Here is a 17,354-nt window from a genome sequence, read left to right as displayed (position 1 = left end):
ATAGAGAACTTACAACACAGATATTATTCAAGACAGGCTTGTGATGAATGATGAAAAAATGAAATAATGGCAAGGGAATTTAGTCTTTATGATGAAGCCCTTGAGAGACATATGCCATGTTGTTGCGACATTAATTAATTAGTTTGTTAGACATTTCCGACTTGAAATACACACAGAAGCTTTGTTTGTGACTGAAAACTCGTTCAATTCAAAATTTGAGTGTGTCGTGTTGTTGGTGGGACTTTACCTATATAATGAATGAAAAGATTTCAAAGCTTGAGTGAAGCGTTGCAAAAGACTCTGGGCAAGCGGTGATATGAGATGGTTTCACCAAGGAAACTCTGAACACAGTTTCAACAGGAGATTAATTAGTGATGTTTGGACTTCTCCTCTTACACAGTTTGTAATTAATTAGTAATAACAAAGTATCTTATACATTTTGGATACTTTCATCTAAAAAGAAGAGGCAACCACAATGAAGGGGAGTGTGGCCCTCTAGTCAGCTATGGAGGCTATGCGAGTGCGATGCATTGAGAGAAAGAGAAAATAAGCTGGCGTAGATTACTACATTTTATTATATAATGTAATATAAATACAAGTCCTCAAAAGCCAAAACAGCTTTCATGAATAACCAAGAACTTTTCACTTGTTCATCCCGGTGGCATCCTTGATAGCATCCGTGGCCCCTTGTGCCTTGGCTTGCACTTGATGACCAGCCTACAAAATCAAAAACCAATTAAAATTTATATTGGCAAAAAAGATTGTTTTCATTATTAGCATTGCTAGAACAAGAATTTCTTTTGCTTAGGAAATGAAATGAACCTCTTGGCATGAATCCTTGGCTGATTCATAGGCATTGCTTGCCTTGTCCATCATTTGATCTGCCTTAGCCTACAAGGAGAAAACTATCATCAGTACCCATGTAATCAATCATCATCACACATTCAGCCACCGCATCAAACTTAAATCTAATCAAGAATCAAAACCCATGGCCACATTATGTTCCGCATGCATGCATATATTGATACGCAAGAATTAACTAGAGTATATAATGATCCTGTACATAGGAGGATAATGCTCACCTGAGCTTGGCCCTTGGCTTCGCCAGCCTGGAAGCTTGCTTTCTCAGAATTATCAGCCATCTTTTCTTCCTTTAGCCTCTCTGGAAATTCACAACACAGGTATTAGGAAAAACAGATTCGTGATGAATGACGAAGAAACCTAGCAATGGTGAGGGTATTTATAGTCTTTGTCATGAAGCCCTTGGAAGATATGTGCCATGTTGATAGGTGGACATTATTTAGATTATCACACGTTTTCGTCTTCAAGTACAAATAGGTGCTTTATTTGTGCCTGAAAACTTGCTCAATCCAATATGTATGGTTCAAAATTTTGACTTTTGACATGTCCATAGCTTTTTACACCCATATTTTTTTAGGGTAAATTGTTGAAACCTCAAGTAGATCCCCTTTGGTAAAACTTTCTAATAATAGGCATTAAAATGTCCAAAATATCAATACAATCACTCTTAACAAAAATGTTTATTTTCCAAATTTTTTCTTCATTATATGAATTACTACACCAAACCATTCCAATCTTTTTTCGGAAATTGATTTATTTATGGTGAATCTTTTGAATTGGGAAGTTATTAACCAACTAATAATCTCTCTAGCTCCCTTTCCCTCTCCCTCCAGTAATTCTTTCTTTCGGACAGTTTTCTCTCTCTAGCAGCTCTCTCTCTCTCTCTCTTCAGTGGCATTTCTAACTAGGGTTTCTTGTGATTAAAGTAGGGGTGTCAATTGGACTAGATTTGGTCCAATCCAATCCAGTCTAATGTGAGTCCATTACAAATGGACCAGGTCCAATCCAATCCAATGAATATTTTGGATTATTTTTGGACTGATCCAAGTCAATGTCTGGACCATCCAATCTATCCAAATTTGTTTCAATTTAGATTAATTCTAATCCAAACCTGGACAATTGACATCTTTATTCTTATTTTTTGACAATCGATCAGATATTGGCTTGATTCAGCCCAATCCAATATAAATTCATTACAGATGGACCCGGTCCAATCCAATCCAATAAATACTTTGGACAATTAAATCTAGACTGGTCCAATTCAATGTCTTATTGGCCCTCTCTCCAAGTTGATTTTGATATGAATGGGGTCCAATCCAAAATGTCCGTTGATACTCTTAATTAAAAGTATCGATTGTCAACATATGATTTTGATTGAGCAAGTAACAACTAGGTTTTAGTTGTTTGTGATGATGTTATCTGCATGCCCCTATACTTTTGAATCCCACAAGGTGGAGAACATTCTCTTGCGGAAGACTCGTCTAGTATGGGGATTTACTTGGGCATCTTTTTCTTTGAATCTCATAGGTAGATAATAATAATAATCAGTACTTGATGTTTCTTGCACTGAAGTTGTCTTCTATCTTTAGCATTTCAATTGTTAGAAAAGCTTGTCACCATAGAGTGTAGGCATAAAAATCTACAAAAGAACTTTAGCCTTTTTTAATCATGGAGAAGGAAGGAATTTTTCACACTCAACAATGGTTTAAAAAACTGAACCGGACCAGATGATTGGACCGGTTGACCCAGGAACCAGTCAGGCAACTGGTTCTATTTCACCCTAATGCCATTTTTAGGACGAAAACCGTTAACTTAATCAATGACTCGCTAACCTGGGCAATTGAACCGTCGATCTGGACAATAGTTTTTGGCTGCTTTTGATTTTGACTTTTGATTTTTGATTTTGTTTAAATCAGAACAAACCATTTGTTTGAATCAGATGATCAATTTATTTGACCCAAAAACCAATGGCCAAAACGATTCCATATCGGGTCTAACTTAAAAAAAAGGGTGAATTAAAAAGACCCCTCTTGTACTATGGGGTCTCTGACAAAGACCCCCCTATACTTTGTTTGCGACAAACACCCCTTTGTACTATAACTGTGAGAAAAAGACCCCCTTCCGTTAGCTTTCCGTTGAAAGCCGCATATTTTTTAATTCCTATACTACCCTTTAAGAAAAACACTATTCATCTTCCCTGATCTCACTATACAGGAACAGCAGGGCGGTATTCCTTTACATTTTCTCTCTCTCCCTCTCTCTCTCCCGCATTCTCTCTTCTTCCCCTTCCCCTTAGAAAGGAACTCCGTAGAAAGCAACGACAACATCAACTTCAGGAATCAAAACTTAACTTGCAATTGAGAGAACACCGCCCATGCAAAATCCTGTCACACCTACCTTCTGTGAACCATTTGCCTTGAGCCAACTAACTGAAGCACGAATATCCTTAACAACACCTTGCCAATCAAGAACATCCATTAAATGTTGTGCTTCTGCAACATCTAAACCAACCTTTCCATGATACAAATCTGGGATGAGTGCTTTAAAACTAGGATTCATCTGCAAATTTTCAAAGCATGGTTCTTGACCTCATAATCAACCCCCACCACTCTTGCAACACCACTATGACAGGAGCACCTTCTTTGCCCACTACATAAGCATCAAATGTAATATCGTCTCCCTGAATCTGAATTTTCTTCAATTCAGAGGTCGCAGAACCCGCCATCGAGCGGATTTGGAATCGACAACGAGAAGAAGAAGAAGATGAAGCAAAGAGTGGTGTGGGCCCTTGGACTATGATGGAGGCGGTTGGTGCTGGTGCTAGAACTGATGAACGAGGTGAACCCAGTTCGGTGTCACCTGCTGATGTGCTGAAGTAGCTCGATCGTTGCCCGGACGAGTCTGTGCTTTACGTTTGTTTTGGTAGTCAAGTAATGCTGTCGAAACGACAGTTGAGGCCTTGGGTGTCGGGCTGGAATGAAGTGGAGTCAGATTTATTTGGACTGTTAAGATGACGATGTCGGGACAAGAAGCGGACAATCACGAGGTTATCATTAAGGAGATCAAAGATCGGGTGGCAGGGAGAGGTTTGATCATAAGGGGATGGGCCCCACAAGTCCCAATACCGAACCATGGAGCGGTGGGCAAGTTCCTGACTCACTACGGGTGGAACTCGGTGGTGGAAGGGATTACGGCTAGGGTGCTGTTGCTAACCTGGCCGAGAGAAGTTGACTCCTTTTCTATCTTTTCTCAGCTTAGCTTAGGTGATGGAGAGAGAAGACCAAGGAGAATCTGAACAAAGGGGAGGAGAGAAAGGGGAAGGGAAAGAAGAGAGAGGGAGAGAGAGATGTGAAGAAATACCGCCGCTACTATTCCTATATCCTGAGGTTGGGGAAGATGAAAAGTGTTTTACTTACAAGGGTAGTATGGGGATTAATAAATATTATAACGGTAAATTTTAACGAAAAAATAACAGAAGGGGGTCTTTGTCTCACGGTCATAGTACAAGGGGGTCTTTGTCGCAAAACAGAGTACAGGGGGGTCTTTGTCATAGACCCCATAGTATAGGGGGGATCTTTGTAATTTATATCATAAATAAAATTCAAATAATGAAAACTTTTAAATATTTAAATAACAAAATATTTAACATGACAAAATTTTAAATAGTTAAAATAACAAAATTATGTAATAAATTTAAAACAAATCTTAAAAGTAAAAAAATAATTATAATAGAATTCATAATATTCATATTAATAATAATTTAATATTTTGCAAAATTAATAATGAATTATGTGATGGAGGATGATTTGAACCGACATCGCAGCACGGGTACACGTGGGCGTGACCTTACTCGAGCGTAAGCACAACTCGAAGGGAAAGTCCCACTAAGTTCAGCTCGGCTACTCGCCGGAAGCTGCCTTACCCGCACCTCCTCCCCGGGGTTAAGGCACTTCGGGGGGTCCCAAGTTCGGGGCGCCCTGACCCCTTTTAAGACTCGAGCTCCTCCCAATGGACCTCGGGCCACTCCCTGGCAAGAACGCACCGATCCTTCTTTGGACACCCCGATGTCACGGGGATAATCGCTGGGGCCCCGTGCGGCACTTGAAATGGGCGAGTAAGCCTACGAAACAAAGCAAACACACACACAAAGGCAACAAGAAGGCACACGAATTAGCAAAAGGCTACTTGTATTGCATAAATCGGTGGTAAGCACAAGCACACAGTACAGTGTCGTGGGGATCTCGTGCTTAACCTTTACACGCTTATGAGCTCACTCGACTACCTACCTCCCCTCAAAGAGTACGTTAAGCTTTTGGGGGAGTGACAATAAGAAACGTCAAAAAGATGAAAAAGCATACTACAATATTACAATATTGCCATTGGCAGCCCCCCATACAAAAGTACATGTTTAGCCCACCCATGGCACACACTTGGACGTTGGAGTTGCGGCTGAAGGCACAGTGGATGGCACTTGATGGTGCGACGAAGAGAACCTTGTTACAGTCTCCCCCACTCAATTCAGTCTTCGTCCTCGAAGACTAGCTTCTGCTTGAGGCTTCAACTTGTTGTTGGTGAAAGAAGGTTCTTCGACTGCTCCCCGAACCGGGTTTCTTCCAACTTCTGCTTGAGGCTTCAACTTCTTGTTGGTGAAAGAAGGTTCTTCGACTGCTCCACGAACCGGGTTTCTTCCAAGGCCCAGATAGTAGGTTGGGTAGATTGCTAGTGGATGTTCTCGATGGTGGGGAAAACCTATGGCTAGCCCCTAAGTTAAGTCCCTGCTTGGCTGCTTCAAGGTAGGATTTTGACTTGTTCCTAATGGTGGTAGGAAGGTTGGTGGCCAAGGCTAGGTCAAAATGGTATTTTGGATTGTTTGGGTGTTGGTTCCCATGCATTCTTCCCCAAGGGTGACTCGCAAGGCTACTATGGGATTTATCTTGAGGGATAATGTGAATGTGGCCCCTAAATGGCTCAGGTGGCACTCGCTCTCCCCGATGGTTGTGGCAGTAGGTGTGGGCAAAGTTTGTCACGTCCTTGGGTCTTCTGCTTTGCTTGGTGGTTGTTGACATGCACGAACCCTGTTGCTGGAGAGGTGTAGACGGCTGGATGGCCTGCTGCTTCCTGCTGCTGTTGTAGTTGTTGGCTTGAGGGGCGGCTTCTTCCGCCAGTGGAGTGGGGAACTTCTCTGCTTCCTACAGGTTGGTGTTGAACAAGGCTTCTTCGTGAAAAAGTTGTAGTGCAGAAACTTGCTTCCCATGAACCTTAGTAGAAGTCGTAACTGGTACCATGCAAGGGGAGCGCTCGTCCAAGATGCATAAAGAGTTGATGTGAGGTAGGAGTGCTGCTTCTGCTTGTCTCATGAAGTCCATTCCCAAGACAACTCGGAAGTCATCCAGGGGTACCACTGAAAGATTAATCTTGCTTGTCCACGGCCCAACTTGGAGGTCAACCCCACGAGCCATGCCTTCAATCGCCTTTGCCCCGGAGTTCACGGCCTTGATCCACCCTGTCTCTTTCATAGTGTTCAGCTTGAGTCGCTTGGCCTCGGCAACTGAGATGAAGTTGTGGGAGGCCCCTGTATCAACAAGGGCTTGAGTCTGCTTCCCGCCGAGGAGGATGTCTACATACTTCAGCCCCCTTTGGGCTTTCTTCGGCCTTTCATGATTGGGCCCTTTCTTCACCATGGCGTTAAAGAGTTGAAGGGCGCCCACTCTAGGCGCCCGTACCGACTTTTCCTCGTCACTTTGCTCGTCATCACTGAGCTTGGCGACAAGGGCATTGATCTTCTTCTTGGTTGGGCAGTTGCGAACCAAGTGATTTCCCCCACAAAGGAAGCAAGAAATTGGGGACCCAGCGGTTTTGGGCTTGTAACGGTGCTGAGGGCCTTGCTCTCCTTGTGGCTTCTTCCCATAGTCTTGTCTTGCTGGCTTGTTGAAGCTGGAGTTGTCGTACGGAGGGCGTGAAGGACTTGCTCCCCCACTCGATTTAGGGGAACGCGGGTTTTCTGGCTTAGGGGTTTCTTCATCTGACAAGCTAGTCTCATTGAGTTGCTCCGCCACTGCCATTGCCGTGGCGAGGTCCTGTACGTTGCGGCGTTGGAGTTCTAGTTCGGCCCATGGCTTCAGTCCGTCCATGAGGTTGAACAGTAGATCCTTATCGGACATGTCCGTGATCTCCAAGGAAAGGGCTGAAAACTCTTTAACATAATCGTGGAGTGAGTCCTCATGTTTGAGTGATTTCAACTTCTTCCGTGCCAGGTACTCTACGTTCTCTGGGTAGAATTGCCGCTTTAGTTCTTGTTTGAAATCAGCCCATGTCTCGATGGTGCACGTACCCCGTTCAATGTCTTGGCATCGCCTGCGCCACCATAGCATAGCAATGTCAGTCAAATACATAATCACCGTACGAATTTGCGTTAGGTCATCATCAATGCCAGCGGCATGGAAATATTGTTCCATTTGCCACAAGAAGTTGTCAAGTTCCCTAGCATCTCGGGAGCCGGCATAAGGTGTAGGCTCCCGAATCTTCACACGAGCAGGAGCCAGTGTTGTGGAGGGGCTTGGAGTGCTGGCCACTAGTCTCTTGAGGAGCGTCATGTCTCCTCTAAGATCATCCAATTGAGTCTGGAGGTCGGAGGGAGAGGCCATGGCCACTTTCATGGCCACCCATTCAGCTCTCATCTCATCCACCTGGTCTTGGATGTCGGATCGAGATGAGCTCCCTTCTTGTCGGGATTTTGTTCCAAGGACTTCCTTGAGGGTTCTATTCAGGACGTCTTGGACCTCGTTCATAATGCCATTTAAACGGGCTTCTAGCTCCACCACGGAGCTCTCAATTGTTTCCACATTCAAGTGGATTTCTTCTACTCGGTCACGCATCTCCCCAACAGTCACTTCACAGCGAAGGATGCGTGTGTCGAAGGCAGCAAGCGCGTCAACTGACTTGTCAAGCTTGCTTGTCTTGGATGTGCGACCCCCTGGGGTCTTCTCTGTAGTGGCTTCAACGCCTAGAGACTCATCAGTCTCCCTCGCATGGGCAAGGCCATGCCTAATCTCGTCGGTGAGTTCCTTGTTGTGCTTCATTGTGCCACCACTAGTGTTGCTATGCAAGGGTCACGAGCGTTGAGGAGCAACCCGCTCTGATACCAACTGTCACGGGGATAATCGCTGGGGCCCCGTGCGGCACTCGAAATGGGCGAGTAAGCCTACAAAACAAAGCAAACACACACACAAAGGCAACAAGAAGGCACACGAATTAGCAAAAGGCTACTTGTATTGCATAAATCGGTGGTAAGCACAAGCACACAGTACAGTGTCGAGGGGATCTCGTGCTTAACCTTTACACGCTTATGAGCTCACTCGACTACCTACCTCCCCTCAAAGAGTACGTTAAGCTTTTGGGGGAGTGACAATAAGAAACGTCAAAAAGATGAAAAAGCATACTACAATATTACAATATTGCCATTGGCAGCCCCCCATACAAAAGTACATGTTTAGCCCACCCATGGCACACACTTGGACGTTGGAGTTGCGGCTGAAGGCACAGTGGATGGCACTTGATGGTGCGACGAAGAGAACCTTGTTACACCGAGGCACAGACACCTCAGGTCTGCTAGCTCAGCATAACCGGATACAGGCGGCCCGTCACTCAAAGGACAGCCTGACTCAGGGTAATTCACGGAAGGGTAGTTCGGTATACCACAGGAGGGCTTCCTGTTCGACCGCTGTACCCGACAAATCTGTGGACAGCAGGCATGTCCCTCGCGTCGCGCCTGACACGTACCCTGCAACGGCGGCCCCGCACATGCCACCTCAGCCTTGCCTGTAACGGCTGTGGCAGACTGACAGTGGCGGTTATACCTGCCATGTCAGAAGTCAGAGGGCCTGAAGCAACGGAATTCAGTTATAAGGGGCTTATTCTCAAGGAACAAGGTATCTTTGAATCATCTGCGCAACCTACACTCTTAGCCTTCATTTTCCTTTTGCTTCTTGCACACAATACTAACTTAAGCATCGAAGCGTTCCCGTCGGGAAACCCCCCGGGAGTTCTTCCTCTTTCCTCTCGTCTCAGGTACCTCTCAGGAGCCATGCGAGCGCCAGCTAGGAGTGACCAGATTGCACTACATCATTTGGCGTCATCTATGGGAAATGGATGACTCCAGGGAACAACCCCAGCTTCCTACTGTATGTATCGAACAGTTCACCATCCCCCTCTCAGCGGACGGAATCCCTAGCTTGAATGTACCTCTCACAGTGGCACCTGTCATCGCCCCACTCCCTGCTATAGTCGGAGCGACGTTCACCGAACCTTCGGTCGTGCCCCCAGCGGCCAGCCCAAACCAACTGGAGGACTTGATGCAGTGCATGCGGGCCATGCAGGCCCAAATGCAATAGTTCCAGCAACTTCTGCTCTATCAACAACACATATTGCACCAGGTCTCCCAGTATCAGTATTAGCAGCAGTTCCCCCAACTGCCTCAACCTCAACTTCAGCCGCAGTTCCCGCCTCGGCACCCAGCCTCGTAGCAAGCTAAGTCTCGCCGCCAGGACGAGCACCCCATTGGCCAAGGAGAGGCCCCCCAAAACCTCCCAAAAAACCAGGCCTCCCCCCACGGCAGACGAGAGAGACCGGCTACCCCGGTCTCGCCGCGGGCGGACAGGTCGGGAGGACCCCAGCTCACCAGGTCTACATCACCTCGGCAGTCGAAGTTTGAAACCCTGGTCCTTGAAAACCGGTTCGAGATCCTAGCAACAGACTCCAAGCAAGACTCCTCTGTCCGCAACCATCACCAGCAGACCGAGCTACTCCCTACGCAAACCATTATGGACAGCGTAGAGGTGAGCAGCACGAACATCGAGCCCACCAAGAAGCAGAGACACCGCCGCTGAGCTTGCCGATCTGTCACCCGCGATTTGCCCGAGCTCATGGGCAAAGAAGAGGTAAGCTTGGCTGAAGTCAAAGCTCCCCTCCTCTCGGTTCCATCCCCCCTGTCTTCCGAACTCCTGGCAGTCCCAATGCCCAAAGACTTCAAGCTCCCCCCTCTTGACAAGTATGACAGGTCATTTGACCCGAATGATCATGTAGATGCCTTTCAGTCACAGATGCACCTGGCAAGAGCCAGTGAGTCGTGCATGTGTGTAGCCTTCTCCACTACTTTTAGAGGAGCAGCCCGCACGTGGTACCGGAATTTGGCACCTGGGTCGATAAGAAGTTGGACGCAGTTCACATAAACCTTCACGTCCCACTTCGTTACTAGCAAGCGGTGTCCGCGAACTGAAGAAAGTCTCCTCAGCATAGTGCCGAGAGAGGGAGAATCCATCCAAAGCTATATCAAGCGGTTCAACGATGCCTGTATGCAGATACCGCGCCTGGACCCCACCATATGCCTTGCAGCAACTAAGAAGGGCGTGACACACAAAGAGTTCAAATGGCACATGGTCGTCAACCAACCAGCAACCATAACTGAGTTCCTGAAGCTTGCGGACAGGTTCATAGCCACCGAAGAGGAGATCAACCAAAAGGGCGAGGGCGCGCCCGAAAAAAGGAAGAGGGAAGGAGAGCTTTCCAGCCAAGGGGACAGCCGAAAGAAAAAGGACATAGTTCAGGGGGCAAAGTCGGGTCAGTTTTTCTGATCTCCTGTAGCGGACCGAGCTGATTACACCCACTGAACGCGAAGCGGGTTGAAATCCTGATGAAGATCAATGACGCCTCGTACATAAAGTGGCCACCCCATCTGAGGGGGAATCCCAATGAAAGAAATAAAAATTTGTATTGCAGTTTTCACAAAGATCACGATCACAGTACCGAGAGTGGTAAAAACCTCCGCGACGAGATAGAAGAGCTCATCCGTCGCGGGTATCTAAGAAAACTTTGTATAGAACAATAATAATAGTAATAAAACAGGTCGACAAGGGGAGCACGGTAAGGATGCTCCCGAGTCCAGCAGCAGGCCGGCCGAACAACCGTAGAGGTAGCCTCTGGAGGAGAGGCCAGTTCGGGGGACCATCCACATGATAGTGGGAGGTTTGATCGTTGCGGGTTGCACTTCAACACAGCTCGGACGTCGGTTCGTGAGGCCACCCGGGAGGAGCAGTGAAGGGATGAGAGATCCATCGTATGGATGCCCAAATCTTGCGGAATAAGGTGGGCGAATTTCAAAAAAATTTCTCTCCCTTCAACTGGGAATCGCATTCCCCATTTAGAAAATCATATTTTCAAGGATCATTCTTGAACCATAAACTGAACCAGATCAGAACCAAAATGAGTAGGAGAGGATTATACCTGATACGGAGAAATAGTATCCCCCAACGAAGGTGTTCACGCCCAAGGAAGGATCCAAAGATTGCTCCCACTGGAGATGGCGCAGTGTAGGATGGAGCAGAATCAGCAATATTCTTCTCCAAGAATTCTATCCTTCCCAAGAAACAGCAGGATGGCACGTGAGCACAGCTTCCTATTAATTCTTTCTCAAAGAACTGATGTCAAGATCGAATCTTGACTTCTCCTACAACTGGAAATCGAACAAGATGTCTGGCGGCTGTAGGAAGGAGGCGGCAAGAAAAGAACTTTGCAGGGATTGCAGAAATCTTTCTTCTCTAGTTTCAGCTCTAAAGAGGATCTGATTATTCGATTCTCCTAAAGGCTGCTGCCCCCTCGTTCTTTTGTAAACCCAAAAGATCAGCTCCTAATCCAATTGGAAGCTGCTTATCCAAATCATATTTGGATCAGTCCTCTCTTTAGGTGATAAGGATAAACCCTTATCTTATCTGTAGATTAGATCAGCCTTCTCCTAATCTCATTAGGAGGTTTCTAGATCTGAATCATATTCAGATCTGGACTCTCTGAGTGGATAGGGTTAAGACCCTATCCTATCTGCTGACCCATCTCAGAATTCGCCCATATTTAACTTATTAAATAAGTCCAGTTCGAAATGGGCTTTAGGCCCATTAAGCTTATGCGCTCACTCAACCTTCCTAACTGCTGCCCAGTTGGGCTTCCTTGTATGGCGTGGGACCCAAACATTGATCTACATATCAGCCACATGGGTTTGGCCCAGCCTTTGTTATAAGGCATGGCCGAATACACTATTATGGACAGTGCACCCCCTGAAACCCATCAAATGGGCTCTATGGGCCCAACACTTACCCTAAGTGGTCCTTGGGCCAAGCCACCTTGTAACACCCAGGGACTGTGGGCAGATGCAAGATTAGCCCATCAGGTATTATCCTCAATGGTCTTACACTTAACCTCTCAGCCCATAATGATCATACACTGCCCGACAAGAGAGGACCTCTCCCTCGGCTGCAAGGAACAGTGTTGCACTCTCTACTTCTATGGATCCCGGGAATTAAAACCTTTTTGCAAACCTGTTAGAAACCATAATATATACATTTATATCTCATATAAAATATGCTTTGCAAAACAAATCTCAACGATTGAAATCGGTTGCCGGCAGTCTTGGTTTCCATCAGTGAGAGTGCATCCCCGATCATTACCTTTGTCCGACAAAGGGGCTGATCCTGTCACTATGATCACCCACTCAGATGAATTCTCAGACTGTCCCAACATACCCAGGTTTTGACCCCTGCTAAGGGTCTCACTGATTGGTACATCAAAGACAACCCAATCCGACACCTAGTGCAGTATCATAATCGAGTCTAGGGGTCGGGTGTAATTTTCTAGCTTTGCCCATCAATCTCCAAGGTCCAGGGCAATACTGGAAATCTGGTCCAGTTCAAAGATTCAATTAATCATACACTGTATGCACCTAGGGTCTCACCCTGGCATCTGAAACAGGCCACCCCAACCAACTTGGTGGCACAACAGTGTCAGCCTTATCAGGATAGGTCTCCCCAGACCGACCCACTGGCTGTGAACATTCTAAACTAACACGAGTCTCATTAAGTGTCCAGTTTAAGGGTATTACACAGAAACATACCAAGGGAACATGAATCAAATATGTACTTTTATTCATTTACAATAAACTCATAAAGTACATCATTCTGATTGAAGCTAAGGGAATACAAAACCGTCTAACAAGCGGAACCCCCCAAAGCGACCGAGGACAGAAGAGCCAATTTTCTTCACAGAAGATGATGCGCGAGGGATCCATTACCCCCACGATGATGCGCTCGTAATAAAGCTAAGAATCAACGACTTCGAGGTTAGGCGCATACTCATCGACTCAGGCAGCTCAGCCGACATCCTCTTCAAAGCCGTGTTTGACCAGCTTCAGTTGCAGAGAGGCGACCCGAGACCTACAGACACTCCTTTGGTAGGCTTCAGCGGAGAAGAAGTCCGACCCCTTGGGAAAATAACAGTACGTGTGGAAGTCAGCACATGGCCTTGCGTGGTCAAGTTCAAGCACGACTTCCTGGTGGTCGCGACCCCCTCCCCCTATAATGCCATAATAGGTCGACCGATCACCCATGTCCTACGGGCGGTGGTCTCCACTTACCATTTGGCTATGAAGTTTTCAACAGACTTCGGTGTGGGGGTAGCGCGGGGCGACTAGCTCAAGTCCCGCAAGTGTTATGTCGCCACCCTGAAGGGAAAGACCAAGGTAGTCAACGACCTCAAATTGGAGCGACCTACGGAGCAAGGCAAAGAACGAGCCACGCCCACAGAAGAAACTGTCGCAGTCCCGACCTCAGCGGCAGACCCAACTTGGACGCTTCAAATCGGCGCTTCCGTCCAGGAACCTTTACAATCCAAACTGGTAAGCTTCTTACTTCAAAATTTAGATATTTTTGCATAGTCCGCGGTAGAGATGCCCGGTATAGACCCCAAACTCATAACTCACAAGCTGAATACTGATCTTGTAGTTAGGCCCATTAAACAGAAGAAACGCAACCTAGCCCCGTAGCGGTGGAAAGCGGTCAACGAGGAGGTCGAAAAGCTCCTCGCAACTGACTTCATAAGAGAAGTCCACTACCCGAGCTGGGTAGCCAATCCCGTCCTGGTAAAGAAGGCCAACGGCAAGTGGCGCATGTGCGTCGACTACACCGACCTGAACCGAGCTTGCCCAAAAGACTGCTTCCCGCTCCCCAGAATTGACCGCTTGGTGGACGCGACCTCAGGGCACGAGTTGCTATCTTTCTTGGATGCCTATTCGGGCTATAACCAGATCAAGATGGACCCGGCGGACGAAGAAAAGACTGCCTTCATCACAGAATTCGGCCTATACTGTTACAAGGTTATGCCCTTCGGTTGAAAAACGCAGGGGCAACCTTTCAAAGGCTTGTAAATAAGTTGTTTGCGCCATTAATCGGCAGAAAAGTAGAATGCTATGTAGACGACATGGTCGTCAAAACTCAATTCTCACATGAATTAATACAAGATTTGCATTCTGTTTTTGAAATTCTGCATAAGTTTAACATGAGACTGAACCCAAACAAGTGTATGTTTGGTGTGACCTCGGGCAAGTTCATAGGATACATCGTTAACCGGCACAACATCGAAGCCAACCCAGATAAGATTAAGGCCATTTTAGATATGAGACCACCCCGGAAGTCGAAGGAGGTTCAGAGGTTGAATGGCCGCATAGCCGCCTTGGGCCGCTTCATGTCAAAATCGGCGGACCGATGTCTGCCGTGCTTTAAGGCAATTAAGAGCAAAGGATTCGAATGGACCCAAGACTGCCAGCTCGCGTTCGACGAGCTCAAGAAATAACTCGCTAGCGTGCCGATCTTAACCCGGCCCGAGAAGGGCAATGTTTTAGAACTGTACCTCTCGGCGAGCGACGAAGTGGTCAGTTCGATACTAATAAAGGAAGTAGATCGGGTCCAACGACCCATCTATTATGTCAGCAAGGTATTGCAGGGAGCAGAGATGAGATACCCGGAGATGGAAAAGCTAGCATACGCACTGATAATCGCAGCTCGGAAGCTCTGACCGTACTTCCAATCCCATACTGTTATCATCCTCACCGACAAACCTCTGAGGCAAGTCTTACTTAAGCCCGAGGTCTCTGGTCGGTTGACGAAGTGGGCCGTTGAGCTCAGCGAGTACGACCTCCAGTACAAGCCGCGAACTGCCATTAAGGCCCAAGCCTTAGCAGATTTCATCGCCGAGTGCACGTTTAGCTCCGAAGCTCTTAGGCCGGTTGAGCACGAGGTCCCCGGTTCAGGTGAACTCGAAGCTCCCAGGCCGGTTCAGTCCGAGCCCCGTGAGGTAGTAGCTAGTGTGGCATCTCTCCTAGCTAGGCCAAGCGCGAGCTGGGATGAGGAGCCATAGATCCTTCATGTAGATGGTTCCTCGAACCAACAGGGCAGCGGTGCCGGAATAGTTCTGCACGGCCCAAGCGGCACGAAACTGGAATACGCGCTACGCTTCGAGTTCGCGGTGTCTAACAATGAAGCAGAGTACGAGGCGTTGATAGTTGGACTAGCCTTAGCCAGAGAAGTAAAAGCCAAACACATCGTTATCTACAGCGACTCTCAACTCATGGTCAACCAGGTCACTAGCGAGTACGAAGCTCGCGAGCCGACCATGGTCACCTACTTAGCCAAAGTCAGAGAGGCCCTGCTCAACTTCCATTCACACTTCATCAAACAAATCCCTAGGTCGGAGAACGCTGAGGCCGACGCCCTGTCCAGGTTAGCCAGCACCAGCGACATCACCATGAGAACCGTGTACATAGAGGGCCTGTCTCGGCCTAGCATTCTCAGGGGGGCAGAGGAGGTCGCTCCCGTCGTTCAAGCAGAGCCGAGCTGGATTGACCCGCTCGCGAGCTTCTTGCTACACGGAACCCTCCCTGCATATCGCAATGCAGCTAGAAGGGTGCAGCGCCAGGTAGCCAAATATGTCATGATAGATGAATGACTATACCGGAGATCTTACACGCTCCCCTACCTGCGTTGCTTGCGACCTACCAAAGCCGAGCTCGTACTCCACGACACCCATGAGGGTCTGTGCGGCAGGCACTTGGGGGGCAAGGCCCTTGCCCAAAAGGCACTTCGACAAGGGTATTATTGGCCAACAATAAAGGCAGACGCTATTGAGCTCGTCAAAAAATGTGACAAATGCTAGAGATATGCCAATATTCACCACCAACCCGCTGCTGACCTTAAGTATCTCACCAGCCCGTGGCCCTTTGCGCAGTGGGGCATCGATCCACTCGAGCCATTCCCGCCAGCAATGGGTGGAAGGAAGTTCTTAGTAGTAGCAGTGGACTATTTTACTAAGTGGGTAGAAGTCGAACCCCTCGTGACGATCACAGCCCGAAATGTTCAAAACTTCTTTTGGAAGAACATCGTGTGCCGCTTCGGATTACCTCAGGTATTGATTTCCGACAACGGCAAGCAGTTCGAGGACATCAAATTTCAAGACTGGTGCCGAGACATGGGAATCTGACAGAACTTTACTTCAGTCGCACACCCTCAAGCAAACGGTCAGGCAGAAGTCACAAACAGAGCCATCCTCCGCGAATTAAAGGCACGGTTGGACCGGGCTAAAGGATTGTGGGCAATGAACTACCCAGTGTTCTATGGGCATACCGGACCACGGGAGAAACACCCTTCAATCTCACCTACGGCACCAAAGCAGTGATTCCCGCAGAGATCGAAGTGCCTACGCTACGATTAGAGGCATACAGTGATCAGACAAAAGAAGATGAGTTACGTACCAACCTTGATCTACTCGACGAAGTAAGGGACCTCGCGTACATCAGGACAGCAGCCTACCAGTAGAGAGTAGCTCGGTACTATAACGCCAGGGTCAAGAAGCGGAATCTCCGCGTTGGCGACCTAGTCCTTCGTAAAGTTATGGTGCCTGAGCCCGGCGCTGGCAAGCTCGGGTCCAACTGGAAAGGCCCTTACCGAGTGAAACAAGTGCTCGGGGAAGGAACATACGAGCTCGAGACCTTTGAAGGGAAACAAGTACCTCGGGCATGGAATATTGTCAACCTAAGACAATACTATCTATAAGAACGCCTTGATTACAAGAAAGAAAAAGGAAAAAGATTAAATTACAAATATAAATAGCAAACTACTTCGAGACTCGTCGCCTCTATCAGGGACCCCCTCGGGGACAGTATCTGGACCAGCATCCTCTGCTTCATCTTCGGCGCCCTCATCTTCGGAATTGGGGTCATCTTTTGACTGACGCACGATGTCGTCAGTAATCCGTGAAGTAGTGATGGCGCTCGTGTCCAGCTCAGGGTAGAGGTGCCTGATCAGCCACCGACTGAGCTTGAAGCCCTTATGGTAGGCCTCCATCATCACGTCGTCGAATCTTGAAGAGTTGACATAGTCAATGACGGCCTGAGTCTTGGTCTCCTCGAGAGCACCCTCGAAGATTGCAGTCTTCTCCATTATGTCCTCCTGGAGGTACCCCACTTCATGCTCCAGCTTCCCCTTCGCCTCCTTGAGGCCTTGCACCTCGAGCTTCAAGGCATCCCGCTCAGCCTTGAGGCTGCTCACCTTGAGCCCTAAGGCCTCCTGACCGACCTTGAGGCCGTTCACCTCGGCCCTCAACTTGTCTTTGTCTCGGGCCAG

The 17,354-nt window shown here is 47.6% G+C and overlaps 1 protein-coding gene across 1 annotated transcript; it reads right to left on the bottom strand.

The window, feature by feature from the left end:
* Positions 1-552: 552 nt before the first annotated feature.
* On the bottom strand, positions 553-1,241 carry LOC104613077 (stress-induced protein KIN2-like). Its single transcript, XM_010280769.2, has 3 exons — positions 1,083-1,241; positions 823-891; positions 553-717 (listed from the first exon to the last, which is right to left on the bottom strand). The coding sequence occupies exons 1-3, from the start codon at positions 1,140-1,142 to the stop codon at positions 643-645; spliced, it is 204 nt and encodes a 67-aa protein (XP_010279071.1). The 5' UTR covers positions 1,143-1,241; the 3' UTR covers positions 553-642.
* Positions 1,242-17,354: the final 16,113 nt, after the last annotated feature.

Source organism: Nelumbo nucifera, chromosome 1, assembly GCF_055504915.1.
Source record: "Nelumbo nucifera cultivar China Antique chromosome 1, China Antique-T2T, whole genome shotgun sequence".
NCBI classification, from domain to species: Eukaryota; Viridiplantae; Streptophyta; class Magnoliopsida; order Proteales; family Nelumbonaceae; genus Nelumbo; species Nelumbo nucifera.
This window is presented reverse-complemented; position numbering and strand designations above follow the sequence as displayed.

What these genes read in the sequence shown, in the direction of transcription:
- LOC104613077 (XM_010280769.2), bottom strand. Translation starts at nt 1,142, where the DNA reads ATGGCTGATAATTCTGAGAAAGCAAGCTTCCAGGCTGGCGAAGCCAAG. An exon ending in AAGCCAAGGGCCAAGCTCAG is followed by an intron (nt 892 to 1,082) that starts GTGAGCATTATC and finishes TTCTCCTTGTAG; the next exon opens with GCTAAGGCAGATCAAATGAT. An exon ending in CCAAGGATTCATGCCAAGAG is followed by an intron (nt 718 to 822) that starts GTTCATTTCATT and finishes TTGATTTTGTAG; the next exon opens with GCTGGTCATCAAGTGCAAGC.